Here is a 25,883-nt window from a genome sequence, read left to right as displayed (position 1 = left end):
TTATCTGCTGGGCGAAATGCTAACGTTTTATGCGCTGATTCTTCTCCAATTATTGTTGCTGATACCTTACCTTCAGAGAAGCGCAAATCTGGATTGATTATGTTTTTGAGCTTTAAAAACCTCAGGTTTGTATTTTTTTGTTTTTTACCGAAAACTACTTTAAAGCTCATTGTGTTCTAGGAGCTGCAGATGGATCAACAAGCGAAAAAACGTCTGCAAGAGGAGTTTGATGCATCTTTAGAGGAAAAAGATCAGCACATCAGTGTTCTCCAGACTCAGGTAAAAGATTACAAGAAAAAGTGTGTGGTGTTTGGATAGAGAAAAATGAAGGGAGTTTTGAGGCTCTAGATGTTACAAAGTGGCCTTTTTTTTTTTTTTTTGAGAGAGAGAGAGAGAGAGAGAGAGAGAGAGTGTGTGTGTATGGGGGGAGGGGGCACATGCGTGAGCCAGAGAGGGGCAATGGGGGAGAGAATCCCAAGCAGGCTCCATGCTCAGCACAGAGCCTGACATGGGGTCGATCCCAGGACCATGAGATCATGACCTGAGCTCAGCCACCAGGTGCCCCAATATGGCCTGGTTTTTTTTTGTTTGTTTGTTTGTTTTTTTTTCAATTTTTGAGAGTGAGCGAGGGAGGGCACAGAGAGAGGGAGACACAGAATCCAAAGTGGGCTCTGCATGGACAGCACTGACCCCATGTGGGTCTCGAACTCATGACCTGAGCTGAAGTTGGATGCTTAACCGACTGAGCCACCCAGGCGCCCCTGGCCTATTTTTAGAACTCTTGCTTTTCCTCAGTTTTTTTTTTTTTTCAGTATAATTTTTAAATTTATTGTGTCATTTGGCTAACTATCATATCATTGAAAATAGCAAATAAAAAAATCAACGGCATTTAAGAGTAAACATTTTATTTTGATTCCCCCCCCCCCCCCCCCCATCATAGTGAAAAAGAATATCCTTTACTCTGTCGCTTCTCTCTTTTAAAGAAACCGCCGTAGGGGCGCCTGGGTGGCTCAGTCAGTTGAGCGTCCGACTTCGGCTCAGGTCACGATCTCAGGTCTGTGAGTTCGAGCCCCGCGTCGGGCTCTGGGCTGATGGCTCAGAGCCTGGAGCCTGCTTCCGATTCTGTGTCTCCCTCTCTCTCTGACCCTCCCCCATTCATGCTCTGTCTCTCTCTGTCTCAAAAATAAATAAACTTAAAAAAAAAATAAAGAAACCGCCGTAGTTTATCATCTTATTTTCTAATGCACATTCTTTTTTAGGTTTCTCTGCTGAAACAGCGGTTACGAAATGGCCCCATGAATGTTGATTTACCGAAACCATGTCCTCAGATGGAACCACAGGCCGAAGGTGCCACTAAAGAGAACACAGATAGTGATATAGAGCCAGTAGGTAAGCTTCATCTTGTCAAAAAGTTAGTTTAGAAGCTAGAGGAGGATGTTGAGAGTTTCCGGGGCATGATGTGGACTGAGGTAGAAAAGTGTCCTCCTACGATTTCTAGAAAGATGCACGAGTGTTTGTTACTTTGGTTCTTTGTTTGTTGTGGTTATTCAGGAGAACGGAGCTAAGTCATTGTTTTAAGACTTGAAAGCCTGTGAGTAGCACCACGTTTTCGTTGTAATTAAAATTCACTCTAGCGCTCACTTCAGCAGCACATACACTGAAATTCATGATGTTACACTGTTTTATTGATAGTGGTAGCTAGATTTCGTAAAAACAGATCCATCCTGTTTAAGATAAGTGAATTTGTTCTTGGCACTGGCGATTTCATTTTTTTTTTTTTTTAATTTTTTTTTTTCCAACGTTTATTTATTTTTGGGACAGAGATAGAGTATGAACGGGGGAGGGGCAGAGAGAGAGGGAGACACAGCCATCAGCCCAGAGCCCGACACGGGGCTTGAACTCCCGGACCGCGAGATCGTGACCTGGCTGAAGTCGGATGCTTAACCGACTGCGCCACCCAGGCGCCCCTCATTTTTTAAGTAACACTGCTTAAATATTTCTGCATTCAAAGATATCTGTATTTGCTTTCTAATTAGGAAAGAAGGCATAGGGGCACTGGGTGGCTCAGGCAGTTAAGCGTCCAACTTCAGCTCAGGTCATGATCTCACAGTCCTTGAGTTTGAGCCCCGTGTCAGGCTCTGTGCTGACGGCTCAGAGCCTGGGGCCTGCCCGTGTCTCCTCTCCTCTCTGCCCCTTCCCCGCTCATTCTGTGTCTTTCTCTCTCTTTCTCAAAAATAAATAAACATAAAAAAAAGAAAAGAAAGAATAATAAATTTTGTCTCACAATCCAATTGTTGCCCTCCATACTCTTTGAGGCTTTAAGGTACATAGTCAGCAAGATCCCCACTTTTTTTTTTTTTTTTGATTTTTAAAAAAAAATTTTTTTTTTTCAACGTTTATTTATTTTTGGGACAGAGAGAGACATAGCATGAACGGGGGAGGGGCAGAGAGAGAGGGAGACACAGAGTCGGAAACAGGCTCCAGGCTCTGAGCCATCAGCCCAGAGCCCGACGCGGGGCTCGAACTCACGGACCGCGAGATCGTGACCTGGCTGAAGTCGGACGCTTAACCGACTGCGCCACCCAGGCGCCCCAAGATCCCCACTTTTTATTTAGTAGGTCTTTCTCTCAAAGATGCTTATGACACATCGTTAGTCCAGGCAGGGCCAGAGTTAGGTGCTGAACAGCCATCTGTGTGAGCAACCAGCCTGTAAAGGGTCCTGAAATTCCCCTATGAGTATGAAAACTTTACTCATAAACGTATGGAGAATGTAGAAAGCTGTACTTACCAGAACTCCTCTCAGGAACAGATGAGAATACATTAGAAAAATTTCTTATTAATCCTCTTTGGATGGGAGCCAGGACACAGAGGGCACTTTTGAATAACAAAAGATGGTCATCCAACTGTCTTTCGAGGAGGGTGGACTCTGGTGAGTTAGTTAACTACTGGGTGTTTTGTGCCCTTTGGGGTGGGGTTGTGCCATAGGTCAGGTGAGTGCACTGCCCTGCTTCTTCAGCTACAGGCCATACAAATAGTGCCTGAGCAGAGGCTGGGAAGGGTAGGCCTCTCTTCTCCGTCCGGCTCAGAGGACAGCAGAGCGTAGGGTGAGAGTGCACCCCTGTGTACCAACAGAGGAACTGTTCCCAGAGAGCCCTTCTGTTCCTTACTGACTGCCCCTGCCCGTGCCGCTTTATTGATCGCCGTAGATGGAGCTTCTGCTAAAACACTGCAAGTACTTCAGCAGAGAGTTAAGCGGCAAGAGAATCTCCTGCAGCGTTGCAAGGCAACAATTCAGTCGCATAAGGAACAATGCGCGCTGCTAACCAGTGAGAAGGAAGCTCTGCAAGAACAGCTCGATGAGAGGCTTCAAGAACTAGAAAAGATGAAGGTAAAAGCTCAAATGAGTTTGGCTTAATGTAACCCTGTAAAGCTAGATCCACCGGCCCCAGCGTGGCCTGCATCCCCGTCTCCTGCAAAGCCCTTCCCTTCTTCCGTGCACAGTATGGAGAGGACTCCCAGTTGCCCTGGGATTTGTAGCATTGACCGTCCTTTTCAGACGTCCTGTGCGCCGTTGCTCTTCCTGGACTGAGAAGTATCCAAATTAGATAAAATGTGTAGAGTTCTCATGTGAGGAGAAGCTTTCTTAGAGATGGAAATGAATTTTTAAAATTTTTTTAGGAGCTTCATATGGCTGAGAAGACTAAACTTATCACTCAGTTGCGTGATGCAAAGAACTTAATTGAACAGCTTGAACAAGATAAGGTAAACCAATAAACCTTATGATACTAAAAGTTTTCAGGGGGCCCCAGAATTCACTTTGGAAGCAGGTAGAAGCATTCAGGCATATGCTTTCCAAAGTTATTACAGCTGCTTCCCTGAAACATCTTTTTGTTGTAATTTTGAAATTTAAATAACTGTTAGCATTAGTTGTATATCACGTGAAGCCGATTCTCTGTCATTTTTTGATTCCAGTAAGCGTTTTGATTTATAGATTAGCGTAACTATTGCAAAATAAATCTAGTTATAGCACCTAAGTACTTTTCAGAGAAACGTTGAATTTTTTTTATAGGTGAGACATTACTAAAAGTGAATGATGTTAAGTATTGTCTTCAAATATAACGGAAACAGATTAATCCCTCAGATAAATTGCCTTAAGTAAAGAAGTGGTAGTGTGTGTATTAGTATAAACGGAAGTTTGTGCCAACAGATTTTAGGATGTACAGGTGAGATTGGCAGTTTACAGAGGGAGTAGCAGCTGTGGCCATGGCAGCAAAGACAACTGAAAATTCATGGGTGAATCCTTTCCACCCAGGTCTTTCAGCCCCAAGTTCTTGGTTTCTTTCTCTAAAGCAGCTCCCAGTTGGTTCCCGTTGTCCACCGTTTTCTTTAATATGCTACATTATAGCTGTAGTATTTAAGGTGACCAGGCAATTAAGAACATGTCAGAGCTGTTTACTTTTGAAACGTGTTAGCAATCTTTTCATTCTCCGATGTCATTTTGCTAGATCCAACTCTATCCACTTCATGAAGGCCCACCTTAAAAAAGGCGAACCCACCACCCAGCTTCAACAGTTGACATCTCTGGGCTCATCTTGTTTTGCCTGCACATGTCTAGCCCTTATTATCCTCAACCCAGAATTTACTTTGTTGTAGAGCAAATCCAAGAAGTCTCATAATTTCTTCCCTAAGTATTTTCATGTATTTTTAAAACAAAAGACTCTTTTTATTTCTATAAAAATATAACTACATTTTCATGTTCACCATCTAAAAATGTAATAATTCCTTAATAGCACCACCTATCTAGTTTCAGATTTTGCCTTTTGTCTCATACGTTTTCCCCCTTCTCTGTGAGTCAAGATCTAAGTAAGTTTCTTTCATTGCAGTTGGTTGACATGTGACTCTTAAGACTTCTTTTAATCAGTAGGTTCCGTTGCCCATCCCTCCCACCCCGTGTCTCTTTTTCTCCATTGTGATTTGGTTTTTGAAGAAACTGAAGGTTGACGATCTTGTTTTGAGATTTTATATAAGCCCCATTCACTTGGTTTGTATCTGTCCATTAATATCAGCCATCCGGAAGAGTCACAGCGTAAACCGAGGTTTGACAGACCCCACAAGTAAAGTCATAATCTTAAGATCATGAAATAGCTGTCCCCAGGTCTTATTTTTCAGGAGATAAGTTGAACCACCCTGTTTTTTGTTAGTCGCAAATGACTGATTCAGTGTATAATATATAATGTATAATACATAATATCCCTTTTCCCCTTAGTGACCTTCATTTCATGTGTAGATCATCCAGAGAGTGGGAGGACAGTAGCAGTTAGCAAATCGGAGGAGTTGGGGTGGCACCAGAGACTGGCACAAGAGAAAAGAGAAAAAGCAGGCAGACTACCACAGTCTTGGCCCATCATTGTGGCAGCAGTAACCTTCCGCCTTCAGTGGCCTCTGAGGCTCTCCCCATGTTCCAGCACAGATCGATAACCTTAGTTCATGGTAGCCCTGAGCCAAGTACAAAAGACTGTGTTGTGTTCATTATAAACTAGTTACTGAGATAGGGAACATTGGAGCAAACACTTATAGGAAGATTATAAATCATTTAACTAAAATGTGTTTTTAACACTCATAAGTTTGAACTTACTATTAAAATAATTTTTCATATTAACAAATACCCTGATCTGCCAGGTAACCAGAGTTGTTATAGTATATAGTGTAGTATAGAGCACAGAGCACACACTTCAGTTTGTGAAATACTAAAATAATTCTTATGCTCTACTTAGTACGAAATACTAGGTTTTCTGCCTTTTAAGTGAGTTTGATATGTGCTATTGATGACGCAGCTTTGTTATGTAAACACTTCAGTGTCTGCACTTCTGTTTAGGGGATGGTAATAGCAGAGACGAAACGTCAGATGCACGAAACCCTGGAAATGAAAGAAGAAGAAATTGCTCAACTTCGTAGTCGCATCAAACAGATGACTACCCAGGGAGAGGAGTTACGGGAACAGAAAGAAAAGTCCGAAAGAGCTGGTAAGAACTCAGGGGTTATTTGTTTTACGTTAGAACTCAAAAGTCATGTAAAGTGATCGACCAAACAACATTGAGAGAAACTAGTTAACTTTTGATATTGATACAGAGATTCTGTATAAGATACCGAACTGTTCCTTGGAGGAGGGAGGGGCTGGTGGACTGCAGCCTGTGGGTGGACTCCAGCCCACGGATGGCCCATTTGTAGGACTCTCAAGCTTAGAATGCTTTTTACATTTTTCTATAGTTAGAAAAAAGAAGAATATGTGACAGACACCACGCGTGGCCCGCCAAGCCTAAAACGGTTATCGTTTGGCCCTTTTATAGAAACGTTTGCTGACTACTGCCTCGGAGTATCAAACTTCAGGTTGACAATTTTGGAACTCCCCAAGTAGGCACAGCAGTACACAGCAAACAATTGCTGCCCTACAGATGCTCTAGGGTAAACAAAGAGCTTAAGATAGAGTATAGAAAAAAGTCTAAGATAAGCCTTTACACATAGCAGAGTTAGTTTTGTCACAACAAATGGAGGCCGTGAAAGTGTAGAGAACAGCATAGTATTCCACAAGGTGCGATACTGAGTAACGTGAAGAAAGAGAGGAGAGAGCAGAGTGAATGAGCACTTCGGGTTCGTGAGGGTGTGACTGTTGAGTTGGGCCTCCAGGAATGAATAGAAGGGGCCTAGGCGGAGAGGTGGGGGCAGCACACATTTCAGTTACTACAAGGTCAGCGGCAGGCACGGCGAGTCGAGCGGGTGTGTGAATCTTGCTCGAGTGGGAAACGAAGTTGGATTGTGAAAGAACGGACTGTTAAAATGTTGAAAGGTGAGTAGCTCAGCTTAGACTTTGGTGTACAAGGCAACAAGAAACCAGTCGTAGGAAAGCATACTGTGACGGAAGCTAGTGCTTTATATTGAAAAGAAATGAAGTGGGAAGTCAGACTTAAAAAAGCAAAGGCAGATATCTGGGCGTGAGGGACTGAGAACTTGGGCCACCTTGGCTGGGACGGGTCTGGAAAAGAGAGGAAGAGTAGAACCTGCCACATTTGGTGTGTGATCAACTTTCAGGGGCAGAAAAACAGCAGAAATCTAAGGTGACTCCAAGGTTTGAAGCTGGGGAGACTGAATGAAAAGTGAGAAGTCAGAATAGGAAATCTAACCGGGGAATTTGAGGAATAGAGGAGAAGGAGGGGTTTGCTCGGATGCTTTGAGTTTTCTCAGCCATGAGCCTTCCAAATGAAAGTGACCTACAGGAATTTGGAAAAAGACACCAGGGCATTTTTCAGGAGTCCGTGGCCTCAGGTTGAAGCCTGTGTGAAGTCTGTGGGAGAGAGCGGCTGATCCCTCCGAGGGGTTGAGTTTTGCTGCGGTGCGAGCACTGGGTTGCTGTGTGTTAGCACAGCCGCGGCTGCTGCTACGACTGTCGGCCAACATTTAGTCTTTCTTAGGCAAGGCTCTTGTAAATGCTTTGCTTGCATTTTCTCGGGTGTGCGCATGCATGCAACCCCCTCAGTTTCTTTGAAATAGGTACTGGTATTACAAATAGGAAAAGCCACGATCGCGGAAGTTAAGTAGTTTGCCTACATTCAGGCCCGAGAGAGTGAGTGTGTAGAAGGTTTTGAATCCACTTGTTTTGAGTCGAGTCTGTGCTCTGAAGCGTAGAGATCTAGAGTCTGGCAGAGAGAGACGAACGAGAGGGAAAAAAGTTACACGGGAAGCCACAGGAATCGTGGATAGTTGTGCTTTCGGGGGAATATAAAAACCGTTCGCAGAAGTGCGAGAGAGGCGGGTTGAAGATTTTAAGAAAGGTCTGCAACTTTGGTGAGGATTTGACTTGCAGGATGCAGTTTCAAAAATGATTTCAGAAACCAGATTATAAAATTTAAGGAGGGAAAGGAATTGGATGAGAGAGCTATTTGGTTGACACCAGATGTGCTCATAAATATCTCTTTGAAGTGTTTTATTGGTAAGTATCTGGGGAATATAGTTAATGAATTTGTTCCCAGTAAACCCAAGAAAATATCCCTTCAGAGAGCATTGATTGACAGCAACTGTCAGAATATAATCTCTGAAAAATTACCGGAAGCAGTTTGAGGGTTGTGAGACATTGTTAAACAGGTTTGCTTTCAGTGAATAAAAAACCTAACGTATGGTCTCAGTTTCCCATAGCAAGCCTTACCATTTTCAGGACTGCTTTTGTTGACTAATGTAACCAGTCGAGAGAAAATAATACTGTTTAGGGGGTTAAATTTTTTTTTTAAATTGGAGTGTATCTTGGGAGGAGGTAGAAACCCATGACCCAGTATCAAGTTGAAAGAGGTGAGTGACAGAAAGGTAGACAAAATATGTAGTTAATTCACATGTAGGGCTAGCATTTCACAGGCTCCTTTTCCAGTCAGTTCATCAGTTAGCATAGCCTTCCTTTTCTTGCTTCTTCAGAACGTGGTTGTATTTTGTCTTTAAATGGCATTTTCATAAAACTGTATTTTGTGTAAATATTTCATAGCTTACAGGTTGAGAAACTTTTCTGTTTCCGTTACTGTAAAAATATCAAAACTTAGTAAGTGCTTAAAGAGGGAATTATGATTTAAAGTTATTTAATAGAGACATTAACTTTGGAAAGTCTTTGGATCACTTTGTTGTAAGTGTTTTTATAGATATTTTAGAAATTATATTTGTAGTCCCAGTTATTGGACCGTGACAGAAAGTTGTAACAGACTCATTCTGCATTGGAGATACTTACTGCCTTTTCAATCTATAATGAAAGCTGGGTTTGCACTGATCTTGAGTCTGAACAGAACTGTTGAAATGTAAAACAGTGTTTAGTTCAAATAGAAAATGCCTATGCCAGTTGACAGAAGAATTCCAACTTAGTGCTGAGAGTAGGAAAAGGTGTTTGTAAAGGAAGTAGAGGTTCCATATGGTCTGTGAACATTATCTGGCACTTGGAGAAGTCTCTTCCTCCGTGAAATATTCGTCTTTCTCTTTCTTGAATTTAAAATTCAAAGGCTAAACACATAAAAGCTGGCCATGGGAAAGAAGCATTAACAGCATTAATTAACATCGTTAAAGCTTGTAGCTGTTAAAGATTTTTAGAAGTAAATTTGTCTACATAAAACAATTATAAGAGAATATAAACTCTCCTAATGCATTTTTAACCGTAAAAAATTTAACTCTATTTAGTAATTCTTGGCATGTGGCCATCAGTAGACAATAGTTTATTTTTTTGGCTCACGTATTTTGGAGTTAAAAACCAGGTCAAGTGCATTTCCCACTACTTTTCTTGGAAAACAGTCTATTGCACTAGTTCTAATAGTTTTTCTAAATGAGCTGTGATGCCTCCCATATGTTAGAGGACAAGGAAATCGGCATGGCTTTGATTTTAAAAAGAACAGTTCTATCCTAAAAGGCTGAAACTATGTGAATGTGGTGATCTGTCTCCTTTGCAGTATATGCTGTATCAACCTGTGTTACTTACTGTCCTCCCTAGGGGAGAGGAAGCGGGGCGTGGTTTTTGACGTATGGTACTATAGCACTCTTGTTTTGTTAAAATTATTTATTTTAGTGGATAAAGAAAACCAAAGCCAAATCTATTTGTTAGAGGCGTTTTGCTACAATTGTTGATAGTGTTCCTTTCTAGCTGTAACTTAAGAACAGATGGCTGTATCTTCAAGTAACCAGGTTTTCAACTTAGAGAAGTCTGGTGGTTGAGCTTTAGTTGCATAATGCCGTATTTTAGATGCTAGGTATTATCACTAATTGTCTAGAATACTATCGATTCAGCACAACCCCCGTGCAGAATGTTACTGCTGCTTAAGTTCACACTAGGTTTTGGCTGTTCTGTATGTGTGCATGTGTATGTCTTAAGTGTGGGCGGGTGGGGGGGGAGGTAGCTGGCTAGTTATTAATACAGTGTGTTACAAAAACATTGGGAAATAGAGAAAATGTAAGCACGTCGCTGTTGTTTCAATACCCTTCCATTTAGTCTTTTCTCCAATCCTTATTTTTATATTATTGTAATCATATTATACATATAATTTTATATGCTCCCTTTTTTCCATTTAGCATTATATTAGGAGTACTCTTACATGTTGCTAAAATACTAACATATTTTAATGGCTGTGTCAGAATGCATGTACGTCATTTACTTAACCATTTCTCTCTTGATCAACATCTAAGTTATTTTATATTTTTGCTGTTATGAATAATACTGTAACAACTCTGTGATACAGCTTATTCCATCTTTGAATTTTTTCTCAGGATAAATTCTTACCCATAGACTTCTAGTCTTTTTTGTAAGTTACCTTTATGTATTTAAATATAGCCCCTACAAAAAATCCACACCACAGTGTTAACTGGCCCCCCTCCCCCTCCCCCTCCCCCTCCCCCTTAAAATGTTCTTGCCTATAGTTACGTAAAATGAATAAAATATTCTGTTTGGATTAGGAAAGTTTCCAGAGTGCTTTCCAGAATATCTTTTGTAAACCTTGTTTCCCTTTCATTTACCCTGTCTTTGCCTAAGTCATGTGTTTTATATGATTGGCTGCATTTAAACACTTAGATGAACTCATAACATTCTTTGCTTTTTTATTGCCATGTTGTGTTTGTGCAGGAAATAAGTTTTTTATTCATTTGTGTGGTATAGGCCTAATGTCAGATATTCAGTGGAATATATTTATTTGACATTCAAAGGACCCTCTTAATAGAGTTCATGTAGTTCAATAATATGTAAGATTTATTCATATTTATGTAATAAATGAAAATCACATGTGTATTTAAGTGCTTTGTTAGTTGCTGATAATTTATGTAACACAGTTTTCTTGGAGTCTTAAGTCTCACAAAACATCTTATTTTTGTGCATCCACACATGCCAATAAGTGAATCATGGTGCCTTTCCCAAGCCTTGTATGAACAGGACTGGGGTAAGGGCTGATTTTTTTTTCTTATCATGGGTACTTAGAAAAAGCTTTATCAAGAAAATTCCATGTTTCTCAGGCAAAAAAGTATGAATCAAAGTAGAGTTTAAATCTGTCATGTTCGATAAGTAATGTGTACCTATTTTGGCACTAAATGTATACCTGACGGAAAAATTTATTATTTTAAATGGAATTAGATTTTCATTCATTATAGGTGGTTTATTTAATAGCCGTATATTCATGGTACTTGATGTATTTCTACAGCAGTAGCTGTGCATCCTCATATTTCCGTAGTCTTGTCATCTTGCACGTATGTCCCTGGCAATGTCACGGTTACTGGAAAGCATCGGGAACACATTTCTTTGCTACAGAATCATAGTTTCATTCCTTCTTTTTTATCTGAGTGTGGTTGACGCACAATATTACATCAGTTTCAGATGTATGACCTAATGATTGGACAAAACTATATGTTATGCTGTGCTCACAAGTGTAGCTCCCCATCTGTTCTCACACAGTGCTGTTACAGTACCCCTGACCGTCAATCATATTTTTGATTTAATTAATTTTACTTGCCTTTAGTTACATTTTTCAAGATTAGCCTGGTGTTTTCAAGGTATAGATAAGTTGCATGGTTGATGTAAGGATTGCATGAACATTTGGATGGATCTGTAAAATGAAAAAAATTTTTCAAAGTCAGGGCACGGTCCGTCTGTAGAGCGAACCTTGTTATGTATTTTGGAAAGTGGCTTAAAGAGTAAATTTCCATTGCAAAGGTGATCTGACATTTCTGAAGGCCCCAGGTTGTATGTGTGTTGTACTGTCTGGTTCATACCACTGGGTGGTAGTATTATTCTCTTCTACATAAGCTCTAGACAAGTGGTTTTCAAACTTTCTTCATCTCGGGAACCTCTTTAAACTGTTAAAACTTACTGAGGATGCCAAAGAGCTTTTGTTTATGTGGGTCACGTGTAACGATATTTGCTGTATTAGAAATTCAGACTAGGAAATGAAAACATTCCTTAGTTCATTTAAAAATACCAATTATAAACCTGTTACATATTGGCCTAAATGCTTTTATAAAACTTACTAATATTTTTTAAAACAAAATTTAGTGTGAAGAGTGGTCTTGTTTTACATTTTTTCTTATCTCATTGTTTGGCTTATAATAAGTGGATTTTCCTGCCTATTTCTATATTCAATCTGTTGTGATATGTTATTTTGGTTGAAATATATGAGGAAAATCTGCCGTTATACAGCTATGCAGATCTGTATTTGGAAAACAGATATGTATTTGGAAAACCCTCTGGAAGGGTCTCAGGACCCTTGGATCTTTGTACCACACCTTGAAAACTGCTCCTCTACACTTTTGCTTTTGTTCGCAAAAGAGCCTTGACGGTGGGTTGGAATTCTGGCAAAATTCTCTTTATTGCTTTCTGTTAACTTGCATTTCATTCATTTTGTAGTATTGCCTGGTTTTTTTTGGTTTCTGTTTCTGTTTTTTTTTGTTGTTCAGTAGCCTGAATTTCAGCAGTTCTTTTGCTGGGAGAGAGACGCAGGCGCTGGCTTACTTATTCGCTCTTGATGGTATCAATCAGCTTCTTAGGGTCAACAGTTAATCTGCAGCTTGGTGGCCTTTCCCCACCTGTGCATCTGTGCTTATTCCCTGCAGAGGGAGTAGAGATGGGCCTTCTTACCCTTCGGTAGAGCGTCCTCTGGGATAGAACCACGAACAGGAGCACTAGCTCGATCTCGGCGTTCTGGCAATTGTTATTGCGACTGGTCAGGAGTTTGAGGATGAGGAGAGGCAGAGGTGGTGAAGTGCCAAATGTTACATTCCTCCTCGCTTCGCCCAAGGTTTATTCCCCAGTCCCTTTACTCCTTCAGCCGCCTTTTCGTCAAAAAGGGTCTTTTTGACACCCAGTGCCTACTAGCTACTAGCCAGTAAATGTTCGATGAGTGAATGGTTGGATGATTGATTAGCTATAGGTGACCAGCCTTTCTCACTTAAATTTAACTGCCGGCGAGCATTTGTCTGTTCTTGGAATCCCCGTGGATGTCAGTGAAACTCGTCGGAAGTGGAAGGCGAGGAACCTGGTGATAAAGTTATGGCCTCCCCTGGCATTTTACTTTTGACAGAGGACCCTTCTTAAGGTTTATTAAATTTTTGCCTAGAAACATTTTCAAAGTTTTGGTTTTTTTTTTAAATTGAATACAAAGTGCCTGAGATACATTGAATTTTGCTTTGGAAGAACACCGTGTGTTCTTGCAACATGTGGCAGCAGCCTGTGCGTCGCCTTCCCGTTGTCGTGTGCTGTGACCGTGGTTTTCCTGCGCACTCTTGCATGTTGGCGGAGGACTTGTCGGCAGTGGCTGATGCACGCTTTCTTTCTCCCCGCTCACTTATCCTTTGTTGGCGACTAGAAGGTAAATTATGTAGACGTTCAGAACATACTTCTTCAGTACTCACGTTAAAATCCTAGCATAGTTTCATTTTGGGAAGAGTGGGAAATTCATCTTTAGAGTGTTACCAGCTGTGGACACCACTTTTCTGCATCCGATGGTAATAAGATCAGAAGGTGAGACATTTCTGGTTAGTAAGCAAACTCTCAGTATAGTCTCCTTCAACGTTGAGATGATGGGACTCCTTGTTGGAGGCACACTTCTTGCCAGGAAGCGGCTTCATTGGTGGTACGGGGTAGAATCCGGATGGATTTGCAGTATGACAACCCCCTCCCCCCCTTTTTCTGGATACTTACTAACATTTCCATAGAGCAGAGTGGAGATGGAACACGGTTGAGTTTTTGTGTGTCTCTCAGAAGTATAACATAACTGTGTTTTGTTGAGAGTTAGAAGCCATCGGTAATTGACCGATTCAGAAATTCTGGTTTAGTAAGATGCATTATTGTCCAACTGAGCTGGATCAGTGTCAGCAGTCTTAGAGTTTTTAAAAATAATGCAAGGTGAGGATTATTCCTTAAATAAAATTTGAAAGTTCTGGCACCAAGCTTTATATATTCAAGTTGATTTATCATCTGAGGGGAAAGTTGGATGCCTTAGTTTTTGCATTTGAATAAGAATGTTGAATTAAAAATTTTCGAAGATTTCTTTCTAGGTATAAAATTATGTGGTTCTCTGACATGGTAGCAGAAAGTGGGAGATGAAAAGAACTCTGGAACCGGATCTGTCCTATCATTTATTTCTTTATTAAAAAAATTTTTTTTGGGGCGCCTGGGTGGCACAGTCGGTTAAGCGTCTGACTTCAGCCAGGTCACGATCTCGCAGTCCGGGAGTTCGAGCCCCGCATCAGGCTCTGGGCTGATGGCTCAGAGCCTGGAGCCTGTTTCCGATTCTGTGTCTCCCTCTCTCTCTGCCCCTCCCCCGTTCATGCTCTGTCTCTCTCTGTCCCAAAAATAAATAAACGTTGAAAAAAAAAAAATTAAAAAAAAAAAAATTTTTTTTTAAATGTTTATTTATTTTTGAGACAGAGAGAGACAGAGCGTAAGTGGGGGAGGGGCAGAGAGAGAGGGAGACACAGAATCGGAAGCAGGCTCCAGGCTCTGAGCCGTCAGCCCAGAGCCCGACACGGGGCTCGAACCCACGGACCGTGAGATCGTGACCTGAGCCGAAGTCGGACGCTCAACCGACTGAGCCACCCAGGCGTCCCGAGATCTATCCTATTTTAATCATTGAGTGACTTAGGAAAATGATTTCAGTGGATGAAACACTAAAATTAGAATGTAATAGAAGAGAATATTCTAAATTTTACTGAGTGTGGTTAGAAAACTGAATTACTGGAAAATTATTTCTGAATAGGAACTCTGTGACATACATTTTTTTGTTGTTTCCAAAGGTGAGAGCACTACATCTATTTTTGTACTGTGCTGGATTCTGGAATTTTAAGAATGAAAATGAGGAAAATTCACTTGGTATTGCCTATATACAGTTTTATTTTGCTTAATCAGGACAAGTTTTTCATTTAAAACTTGATTTGTTGGATGAATATCAAAACTACCTTCAGGTTTTCCAGAGCCTGATTTCAGAGATTTCTGTAAAGTGCTTAGAAATGCCAGGATACTATTTGACATGCTGAATAATAGTACTAATGAAACGATGCTGGTGACATCCAAGCATTAAAAAAATTCTTTTTCCGTTTTTTTTCTTTCCCAGATTTAAACCATCAGCACAAACTGAGCAGTAAGCACTTTATTATAGAATTTCTTTCCCATAATTGATCACTTGACTTTAGGAAACTGGTTCTTAAATTAGGAAGCGAATTTCGTGTTAGTAACAACAGATATTTCTTGATGCTTGATGCTAACATTTACTATAGTAAAAGAACATCTAAAGAAAACAAAAACAACATTTTCCTTTGAATATTTTGTTTTCCAACATATTTATATCTGAGAATCTTGGTGTTTGCAGGCAAATACCGGTAAAGTTAGAGCAGGAATCTTTAAAAAATTTTTTTTTAATGTTTTTATTTATTTTTGAGAAAGAGAGAGAGAATGAGACTGAGCAAGAGCAGGGGAGGGGCAGAGAGAGAGGGAGACACAGAATCCAAAGTAGGATCCAGGCTCTGAGCTGTCAGCACAGAGCCCGACATGGGGCTTGAACTCACGGACCGTGAGATCATGACCTGAGCCGAAGTCAGACGCTTAACCGAAGGAGCCACCCAGGCACCCCCATGAGCAGGAATCTTTAAAAAAGGATGTCAGCTAATTAATAACCTTTTGAAATTTAAAGCATCAGTTTTTTACATTGAGCATATAAAATGAACAAATTGGACAGGTTTAAAACATTTTTTTAATTAAAAAAATTTTTAAGTTTATTTATTTATTTTGAGAAAAAGGAGAGTGGGCGTGAGTGGGGTAGGGACAGAGAGAGAATTCCAAGTAGGTTCTGCACTGTCAATGCAGAGCCTGACTTGAACTCACAAATGGTGAGATCATGACTTGAGCCGAGATCAAGAACTGGACGCTTAACTGACTGAGCCACCCAGGCACCCCTGAACAGGTTTTTTAAAAAAAATATCAAGATATATGGTTGCTAGAGAAGTTATTTTTTTAAATGTTGAGTGAAGTAAGTTTTGTTTCCCAGTTGTTACTAGAGTACAGCCTTTCTCATGCCTTTTTTTTTTGTACTAATGCAACTTACCATTAAGAAAATGCTGTAGAACAGCTATTTTGTCTTCAGGTATGAAATTCCTGTGCCCAAACCACTGTCTGTTAAGGTGAAGCCAAGTTGTGGTTAGTAAATGGGCTTTTTGTTTTTGAGATGCCATAGGTTAAAGTTGCACATTTCTTATACCACTGAGGGTAAAAATACTATAAATATTAATGAACTGCCTCTCCTCTGGACATAGGTTTCTTGATAGCATTAAAAACCCATCCTGAAAATTTGTGTTTTATTTATAGTCCATCTCTGTGGTAAAGGGAGCCTGGTGTCTTCTGTGAGGACTAAAGAAAATAATCTAGGATGATAATAGTAGTTCCCACTGCTATTTTGATAGCATATCACTATGCCGGTAGAAGGAAAGAGAAACACACACAGTGCACACATGCACACACATACTTGTGCACAGATACATCTACACACAAGCACACGCACACATTTTCAGTGCCAAGTTACCCAGTTGTTGTACCCACCCTATCTGGTTTTGTTGGAAGCCGGGTGAGCTATTGGCCTCCTTAAAGATAATACTGCTGTATCCTAGATGATTGTTTTTGCAGGGCCTGAATTCTTCTCTCACACAAGGACACCCTGCTGGTAGAGCCCGGGGGGGGGGGGGGGGGGTGGTTTTTTTTTTTTAAGTTTATTTATTTTGAGAGCGAGAGGAGGAGCGCATAAGTGAGGGAGGAGCAGAGAGGGGGAGAGAAAGAATCCCAAGCAGGCTCCATGCTGTCAGCACAGAGCCTGACGCAGGGCTCAGCCTCATGAACCGTGAGATCATGACCTGAGCCGAAATCAAGAGTTGGAAGCTTAACCCCACTGAGCCACCCAGGTGTCCCTAGCAGTGCCTTTCTATATACAGTTGAATCAGTAAAGGTTTCTTTCTAGTCAGTGGCCCTAGTTTGAAGCTTATACAAAGGGTACGTTTCATGTCATTATACATTGTTTAAATATGTGATTCAGCTGGTAAATGGTGAAACAAAACCCAAAAAACTCTGCTCTTTTATTATATGGTTAAGAGGTTTGTGAAAATAGGATCAGTCAAAGAATAATTTTTCCATTCTTAAAAATGTCCTTGTGAGTATATAAGAATATTACCTAATTATTGACAATAGGTAAGAACTCCATAGCAAACAAGAAAGCAGTTGAAATTACATCATACAGAAGGAGGAGTAAGTCTTCATTTCTTTGCATTTGCTATCCGTAAGGACACTTGTAGGCAGAAAGTGTGGGGAACCATTAGCAATTTAATTTTTTAGCAAACTCCTGAGTTTACGTTCATGTAAGTAGTCTTAAGATCTGAATCCAGAATTCAGTGACAAGCTGACTTCAGTAACTGGACACTTCTTGCGGCTTTGTGGAACGGCTCAGAAATATCTCTTGGCTTAAAACAAAAATGAGTATTTTAACCTGTCTTGCTACTGCTGCTCATAGTTCCCATAAATTGGACATGAAACACTTTAGCTCAATGATAGTATTTCTTGAGATACTTGTTTTCTGCTGTTTTCCTTATAGCTTTTGAGGAACTTGAAAAAGCCTTGAGTACAGCCCAAAAAACAGAAGAAGCACGGAGAAAAATGAAGACGGAAATGGATGAACAAATAAAAGCTATTGAAAAAGCGAGGGAGGAGGAACGCACCATTCTACAGAACGAATTGAGTCGGGTGAAGCAGGAGGTTGTTGATGTGATGAAAGTAAGAATCATTCTAGATTGAAACAGGCTACAGCAGTTTTGAAACTTAAAGTCTTATGCTTTTCCTACCATTTTTGACTGTAAAGAAGAATTAATTTATGTTTTAGACCTTGACCATTTAATGAGTTCAGGATATAGGAAAAAAACCACTTAGATAGAGAAAAGAATTTATATCATTGTGGATATACTTTCCAGAGATAGTCTCTGCATATAATTTCTCTTTGCTGTTTTATAATCTCTCTTAAATTTTTTAACACAAAAGATAGTATGTTATATATACTGTTCTGTGTGTATGTGTGTGTATATATATGTGTATGTATGTATATATATATATATATATATGTATATACATACACATATATATACACACCGCTTAATGTGTTCCATATCGTTGACAGTTGGTAATGATGCCACATTTGAGATTTTGGTTTTTGTTATGCTGCATTTGTTTTAAAGACTGCTCAGGATTTCGCCATATGAATGTTTCATAATTTAATCCGTCTTCTGATTTTTTCATTTTCTGTTTTTTTTCATTTTCTGCTGTTGCAATTAGTGAATATCCTTATCGTATTTGCTCACATGTATGTTTCTTTAGGATAGTTTCCTAGAAGTGGAATATAGGCAGAGATTATGTGTACTTTCAATTATTGCATAATTGCTACAAGCTCTATAGAGGATACTTTATACTCTTGCAAGTGATGCATTACCTCACAAAGATGGTGTTACTTTTTTTTTTTTTTTTTTATCTTTCCAAGATGAGGAGTTAAGAGAAAATGACATTGTAGTTTTAATGTGCTTATCTTTTTATCAGCATGGTAAACATTTTTTATTTTGAGAAAGCAGGCATGCACACGTGTGCAAGTGGTGGAGGGTCAGAGAGAGAGGGAGAGAGAATCCCAAGCAGGCTTCTCACTGTCAGTGTGGAGCCTGATGCAGGGCTCGAACTCATGAATTGTGAGATCATGACCTGAGTTGAAATCAAGAGTCAGATGCTTCAGCACAGAGCCTGGAGGCTCTGTGCTCAACTGACTGAGCCACCCAGGCACCCCTGATAAACATGTTTTTATATATTTAAAAGGAATTGGTAGTTTTTTCTCTTTGAGTTGCTTGGTCAACTCTTTAACTCATTTTCCTTTTGGACAGTTGGTCTTACTGATTTGTGTAAGTTTTTTACGTATAGTAGGAATTAGTTCTTTGACTATACAGTGCATTTATCCAAATAATTTTTTCTTCTCTCTCTCATTTTAATTGACTTTGTTTATCACTTATTTTTGCTTTGGGATTGGTCTTTTGTTGTTTTGTTGGCCATGTAGAGATTTTTCTATTTGGATTTTTGTTCTGCTTTTAAAAATACATTCTCACTGACATCATTTAAAAATTCTACTTTTTTTATGGCACGTATATGCTTTCATTTTTTATTGTTAAATCTTCGATCGAATTGGAATTTATTTGGTGTAAGGAGTGAGGTAGGGATCCAACTTTAATTTGTTTCCAGGCGACTACAATCCATGTTTTCCCTTTTGACATGACGTACTACTTTATTTCATCCTAAATTGTTGTGCTACATATTGGTCTCTTTCCTGAATTCTCTGTGCTATTCCATTGCTTTTCCTGACTATATGCCAATGTTACACTGTTCTAATTCCTCTGGTTTTATAATATGTTCTATTATTTGGTAGCCTCCCCTTATTATGCTTATTTTTCAGAAGAGTGCTGGCTATTCTTGCGTGTTTATTTTGTCCACCAGACCCCTCCACCCCCATTCTGTTGGTAGTTTTGTTCAGTTACATTAAATTTTTAGATTTATTCAGGGAGGTTTGACCTTTTTGTAAGATTAAGTCTTCCTCTCCCAGAAAGAACAAGGCCAGTACTTTCTAATAAATAGCGTATTTACCGGAAAGCTAGATTGGTGCAGCCAGGGCAACTTGACCTCAGTGGAGTGCCCTCTCTGAGAGCATCTTCACTCCCCTCTCCTGCACTTCCCCATCACGATTGGTGGGGAATATCCCTGCAAGATGTGGAAATGGCGCTTCAACCCTGTAAGAATGACTCCTGCAGCAACAACTGTCCTTGTCTCAAATGAGTGATACACTCTGTAGGCTTTTCTTTTTAACTATTGAGACTTTGGTCACTTTTGATTTCTGTGGGAAATATGTTTTGATTTTTCCTCTTATACTGTTGTCTTGCTGATTAAATTGTAATAAAGGGTTACTTAGTTGTAGAATACATATTTTGGGAGTTTCACTTTAACTATTTGGCTGACCTTCAGAAACACTCAGAACAAATTGCTAAACTGCAGAAGCTTCATGAAAAGGAGTTGGCCAGAAAAGAGCAGGAACTGACCAAGAAGTTTCAGACCCAAGAAAGGCAATTTCAGGAGCAAATGAAAATAGCTCTCGTAAGTACCCGTTTTGTTTTTGTTATAGGTAAACTTTGTAGCTTTATAGAGTTCTCTCCTCACCCCAACTTCCAGCTTGAAGTCAGACTACTGGCGGCCTTGACCTTTGAGTGCTTAGAGAGGATAGGATGTAGGCAGGAAAGAGGCTGTCACAGCTTTTTAACTTGGCATTGTGTGAAAATTGTATTAACCAACAAGCTTTCATTAGCCAGTTTGTGTATCATCCCTCTTACCCTGGCGGTAGGGTAGGCTGTGATGGTGGAGAAGTAAAGGGGACGGTCGGCTAATTGAAGCTGTGAACCAGGGACTGTGTAACTTAGGAAGAATGTCTAAAGACTCACCAGATTGAGTGTACCAGAGTTCAAAGCTCAGAAAGTTTTGTCTGAAATGCATTCTATTTTTATTTTATTTTAAGTTTATTTATTTATTTTGAGAGAGCGCACTGTGCATGCGCATGCACGGGAAGGACAGAGGGAGGGAGAGAGAGAATTCCAAGCAGACTCCGCACTGTTAGCGGGGCTTGTCTCATAAACTGTGAGATCGTGACCTGAGCTGAGATCAGGAGTCTGATGCTTAACCAACTGAGCTACCCAAGTGCCCCATGAAATGCATTTTAAAGGAGAAAAAATGAAAATGACCCAAGTAGTTTTCATTTTAAGTAGAATGGTTTCAGTAGCAAATTTCAATACATATGATTTTTATTAAAAAAATAAAATAAAAAACCACTGACCGAACTAACCAAAATAATATCCAGAAAAACAAAGATAAGGTTTTTGGGAATAGTATAATTTGAAGGTTTATAACAATTTTTTTTTTCAAATTGTGAAAAGCCTTTTATATAAGTTACCATAAGAAGTATTAATGCCAAAAATGTACTTGATTGTCTTTATATGAAATTAGTATCTATTAGACAGTGTGTATAATTTAAAAACACTTTTATTTATTTAAAAAAATTTTTTTTAATGTTTATTTTATTTTTGAGACAGGGAGAGACAGAGCATGAACGGGGGAGGGTCAGAGAGAGGGAGACACAGAATCGGAAGCAGGCTCCAGGCTCTGAGCCATCAGCCCAGAACCCGACGCGGGGCTCGAACTCACGGGCCGCGAGATCGTGACCTGGCTGAAGTCGGACGCTTAACCGACTGCGCCACCCAGGCGCCCCTAAAAACACTTTCAGTGCAGAAGGAAGAGAAATAATATTTGTAATTTTAGTCTTCTTGCTTTCACACATTTGTGTTTTTTCACTCTCATTTGGATCTGGGGCTCTGAGAATTTCCAGCAGCAGTTATTTTTGAACTGAGTCAGGGAGTTCTCTGATCTCTGGGGCAAACAGGCACATGGATTTACAGTTTTGTTGGCTGAGGTTAGGGGTTTGCTCTGCATTCATGAAAAGAACACGTAATGGGCACATACTTGTATTCTTTCTTGGTCCAGAGAGGATCAACCAATCTATCTATTTAATTAATTATATTATTGCTGCTGTTGTTGTTAAGTACACTCTGTCCCCAATGTGGGCCTCGAACTCATGACCCCAAGATCAAGAGTCGCATGCTCTACTGACTGAGCCAGACAGATGCTCTTAGTCCAGAAAGGATTTAAGGTAGTTTACAAGAATGCTTAGACTATAATAGGACAGCATAAATTTAAAATAGGGGCATGAAAATTAAGAACAAAGTGGGCATAAATGAAGCCAGGAATTGTTCTAAAAATTCTTGTCATAAAGATCTGTGTGTTTTCATGCTGGAGTAATTGGCCTTTGGAGACGCTGAGACTTGAACATTGGCCTTGTTAAAAACTGCGTTCCAGGGGCACCTGGGTGGCTCAGTCGGTTAAGCGGCCGACTTCGGCTCAGGTCATGATCTCGCGGTCCATGAGTTTGAGCCCCACGTCGTGCTCTGTGCTGACAGCTCAGAGCCTGGAGCCTGTTTCGGATTCTGTGTCTCCCTCACTCTGACCCTCCCCCGTTCATGCTCTGTCTCTCTCTGTCTCAAAAATAAATAAATGTTAAAAAAAAAAAATTAAAAAAAACCAAAACTGTTTTCCAGAACTGATATACTCAGATATAGTCTGAGTAGAGAGAGCAGGATGCAGATACATGTGAAGCACACACGCGCGCATGCACACACACACACGCGGGCGCGTTTCCTGCCTTCCACTCCCCTTTCTACCTAGTTCTTCAAAGAAGTTAGCTTTGTGTTGCTAGCCAAAGTTCAACAGGCTACTAAAATGTTCTCTTACATTATTTTTTTGTGAAGTTTATTTATTTATTTTGAGAGAGAAAGAGAGAACAAGTCAGGGAGGGGCAGAGAGAGAAGGAGAGAGAGAGAATCTCAAGCAGGCTCCGTGCTGTCCATGCAGAGGAGGACAGGGGGGTTCAAACTCATTCACCTGGAGATGATGACCTGAGCCGAAACCAAGAGTCGGATGCTCAACTGACCGAGCTACCCAGGCGCCCTCCTCTTATTTTTATGGGCATAGAGAGATGCATTTAAAATGTAGTTTACATTAGACAGTATAGTATGTTTAAAATGTTAAAAAAAACTTTATAGATTTTTTTAAAGTTTATGTATTTATTTTGAGAGAGGGAGAGAGAGGATATGAGCAGGGGAGGGACAGAGGGAGAGGGAGAGAGAATCCCAGGTTGGCTCTGCAGAGCCTGATGTGGGGATTGAACTCACAAACCATGAGATCATGACCTGAGCCGAAATCAAGAGTCAGACACTTACTACTGAGCCACCCGGGCACCCCTTAAGTGATGTTTTGAAATTGATTAGAAACTAATAGTTTCTTATCAGTCTGCTTGTAACATGGCACAGCATCTTTCCTTAAAGCAATGTTTCACCAGAGTGTAGTGAACTGAAAATATTGCTGCTGGCAACATGATCCCTATGCAGTAGGTATGGATAAAGTATTCTTCAGTGGAATCCAAAGCCACTAAATGTTGAAAGTGCTGTCCAGAGCTTCTCTTTTCCAAACAGTAAACACTTTTTAATAGAAATGTTGATATGTAATAAGGACAAAGAGGAAGCTTTTCAGGATTGATGGGGTGGGTAGAACAGCTCAGGTAGGCTCTTACAGGTGCTTCCTTGATCTAATCCATTATTCACATGTCATCTTCTGATTTTGATTCGGTTTTCTACCTAGGGTTCCCTAATGAGGTGTTTCTCACAAATTATATAAGCCCACAACCTAGTTCCTCGGCCTGGAGTTGAAATAACCAAACTCTGGAGTACAGAGAAGAGGTAGTGACACTTTCGTGACCCTTCACATCGAGCCGTGTTTTGCAAAACCTTTTAAGTAGTGGAAAAATAGCAGACGTAGTGGGGTTACTGGAACAAAATTTTTCCTATCAATAGTAATTGTGGCAAATGTGGGTCAGACCACACTGGAAAAGCCACAGTGCTTTGTTTCTGCAGACTAGGGCACGGGAAGAGAGAGGTGATGATATTGCCTACCTCACGGGGCTGGTGTGCAGATCAAATGAAACACATGGTTCCTGTGGAAGTGCCTTGGGAATGCTGAAGATTTATGTGGGTCTAAGGTGGTATTGTTTTTGGCACAGGAAAAAAGTCAATCAGAATATCTGAAGATCACCCAAGAAAAAGAACAGCAAGAATCTTTGGCCCTGGAAGAGTTAGAACTGCAGAAGAAAGCAATCCTCACGGAGAGTGAAAATAAACTTCGGGACCTTCAACAAGAAGCAGAGACTTATAGAACTGTAAGTCTGAGTAATGTTCCGGTTCCAGAGTTGTGGAATTATCTGCAGGGGGAGACTGTTGTTATCCCTCCAATCAATATGGAGTTGTCGAGAGCTTTTGTTTTACTGGGTGAGATACACATGTACGTGTACCTCATTTTTAGGTAATCAGAGCTTTTCCTGGGAGTGGTTTTAGTGTTCGCTGCATGCTGCTGCTGCCTCTGCCTTTAACTGGCTGCGTCTGGCCGTGTTTCTGTCAGCCACTCACTCTGATTCTCTGCGCTCAGGCTCTGTGGCATCTCTGTTCCGTTGCTTACTTGCCCTTGACCTTTAGGAAGTCGCCTCACTTTGCAGGCAGCACTTGCTCTGGCACCTTCCTGCCGTGCTGTGTCCATCTCCTGCTATGTCCTGGACCTAATTCATTCTCTGTTTATATCACAGTATAGGCACCCCAGTGCCCTGCTTTTAAAACAGTTAAGTTCTGGGGGTGCCTGGGTGGGTCAGTTGGTTAAGTGTCCGACTTTGCTCAGGTCGTGATCGTGCAGTTCGTGGGTTTGAGCCCTGCTTCGGGCTCTGCACTGACAGCACGGAGCTTGCTTGGGATTCCCTCCACCTGTCCCACCCCTCCTCTGCTTGCTCCCTCTCTGTGTCTCAAAATAAACAAACATTTGGGGCGCCTGGGTGGCTCAGTCGGTTACGCGTCCGACTTCCGCTCAGGTCCTGATGTCGCGAGGTTCGTGGGTTCGAGCCCCGCATCAGGCTCTGTGCTGACAGCTCAGAGCCTGGAGCCTGCTTCAGGTTCTGTGTCTCCCGGTCTCTGCCCCTTCCCCAGCTCGTGCGCGCTCTCTCTCTCTCTCTCTCTCTCAAAAATAAATAAACATTAAAAAAATTTAAAAAACCAAACAATCATAGTCCATGCCTGGATGGTTGGACTGTGGAATATTTATTTATAAAACATTTAAGTTTTCCCTGGTTTTCCCATGTTAAACATAGTCCTATAGTCAATAAATTTATAGATATGTCCCCGGATGCACATTTTTAAGGCCCTCTGGCTCTTCCCACGGTAGTATATAAAATGTATGACCTGTTTTATTTATTTATTTTTTATGACCTGTTTTATTTTATTTATTTTTTTTTTCAACGTTTATTTTATTTTTGGGACAGAGAGAGACAGAGCATGAACGGGGGAGGGGCAGAGAGAGAGGGAGACTCAGAATCGGAAACAGGCTCCAGGCTCTGAGCCATCAGCCCAGAGCCCGACGCGGGGCTCGAACTCACAGACCGCGAGATCGTGACCTGGCTGAAGTCGGACGCTTAACCGACTGCACCACCCAGGCGCCCCATGACCTGTTTTAAATAAACTGACACGTTATTTAGATTTTTTGCTTTGGTTTAGACAGTGAAAGAGTCACACTTTTTTCCCATAGTTCTAAACTGTGCTTTAATTTCCCATTTCCAACATTGATGTAAGATGGCATGGTAGAAGGGAATTGATACTCAGGAGGCCTAGATTTTTCCACTTGCTAGCTTTGTAAATTAATTATACCTTAATATCTTCACCTGTCACATGGAGACTTGGATGTGGTAATTCCTTAGGACCTTTCCAGCTGTGACATTGCATGGCTCTGTCTTAGTTCTTTTTCCTTTAGAATCAAGATTGATATTCTCATGAGCTAAGAGTTATCTTCAGTAAAATTTGTATAAGTTCCTTCTTTTTGCAAAACATCTTCTAAATAATCATTTTTGAGGTGGAAAAACCAGATACATTATTTATTTTCCAAAGTTAAATTATGAAAGTAATAGAATACTGATGTAGGCCTTAAGAAAACACACGGAAAAAAATTTCCTACCAAAAGTCACTGTTATCTTCTTTATGATTTATTCCTTTTTGACTATCCATTCAGAATATTCTTGAAAATATAGGTGGTTGAAGTAATTACCCAGGGAGGTAGAAAGAATTTGGAACCTTAAGTTGTATTGAAATAGAAAATC

At 40.5% G+C, this 25,883-nt stretch overlaps 1 protein-coding gene across 9 annotated transcripts in view; it reads left to right on the top strand.

Annotated features, from left to right (window-relative positions):
• The window catches only part of GOLGA4 (golgin A4), a 127,473-nt gene that overhangs the window by 53,508 nt on the left and 48,082 nt on the right, over window positions 1-25,883 (top strand). For 4 of the 9 annotated variants that reach the window (XM_043595765.1, XM_043595762.1, XM_043595766.1 and 1 more), the window contains 8 exons: window positions 181-279; window positions 1,260-1,389; window positions 3,207-3,388; window positions 3,679-3,762; window positions 5,876-6,023; window positions 17,619-17,797; window positions 20,066-20,194; window positions 23,757-23,912. In XM_043595765.1, the coding sequence (XP_043451700.1) occupies window positions 181-279; window positions 1,260-1,389; window positions 3,207-3,388; window positions 3,679-3,762; window positions 5,876-6,023; window positions 17,619-17,797; window positions 20,066-20,194; window positions 23,757-23,912 (1,107 nt within the window). Of the gene's footprint in view, window positions 1-180; window positions 280-1,259; window positions 1,390-3,206; window positions 3,389-3,678; window positions 3,763-5,875; window positions 6,024-10,870; window positions 10,941-17,618; window positions 17,798-20,065; window positions 20,195-23,756; window positions 23,913-25,883 lie in introns of those variants that run through there. The other 5 variants (XM_043595768.1, XM_043595764.1, XM_043595769.1 and 2 more) reach the window with 3 other exon arrangements.

Source organism: Prionailurus bengalensis, chromosome C2 (assembly GCF_016509475.1).
Source record: "Prionailurus bengalensis isolate Pbe53 chromosome C2, Fcat_Pben_1.1_paternal_pri, whole genome shotgun sequence".
NCBI lineage: Eukaryota > Metazoa > Chordata > Mammalia > Carnivora > Felidae > Prionailurus > Prionailurus bengalensis.
Note: the sequence above shows the minus strand (reverse complement) of the source record. Positions and strands in the feature narration are given on the sequence as shown.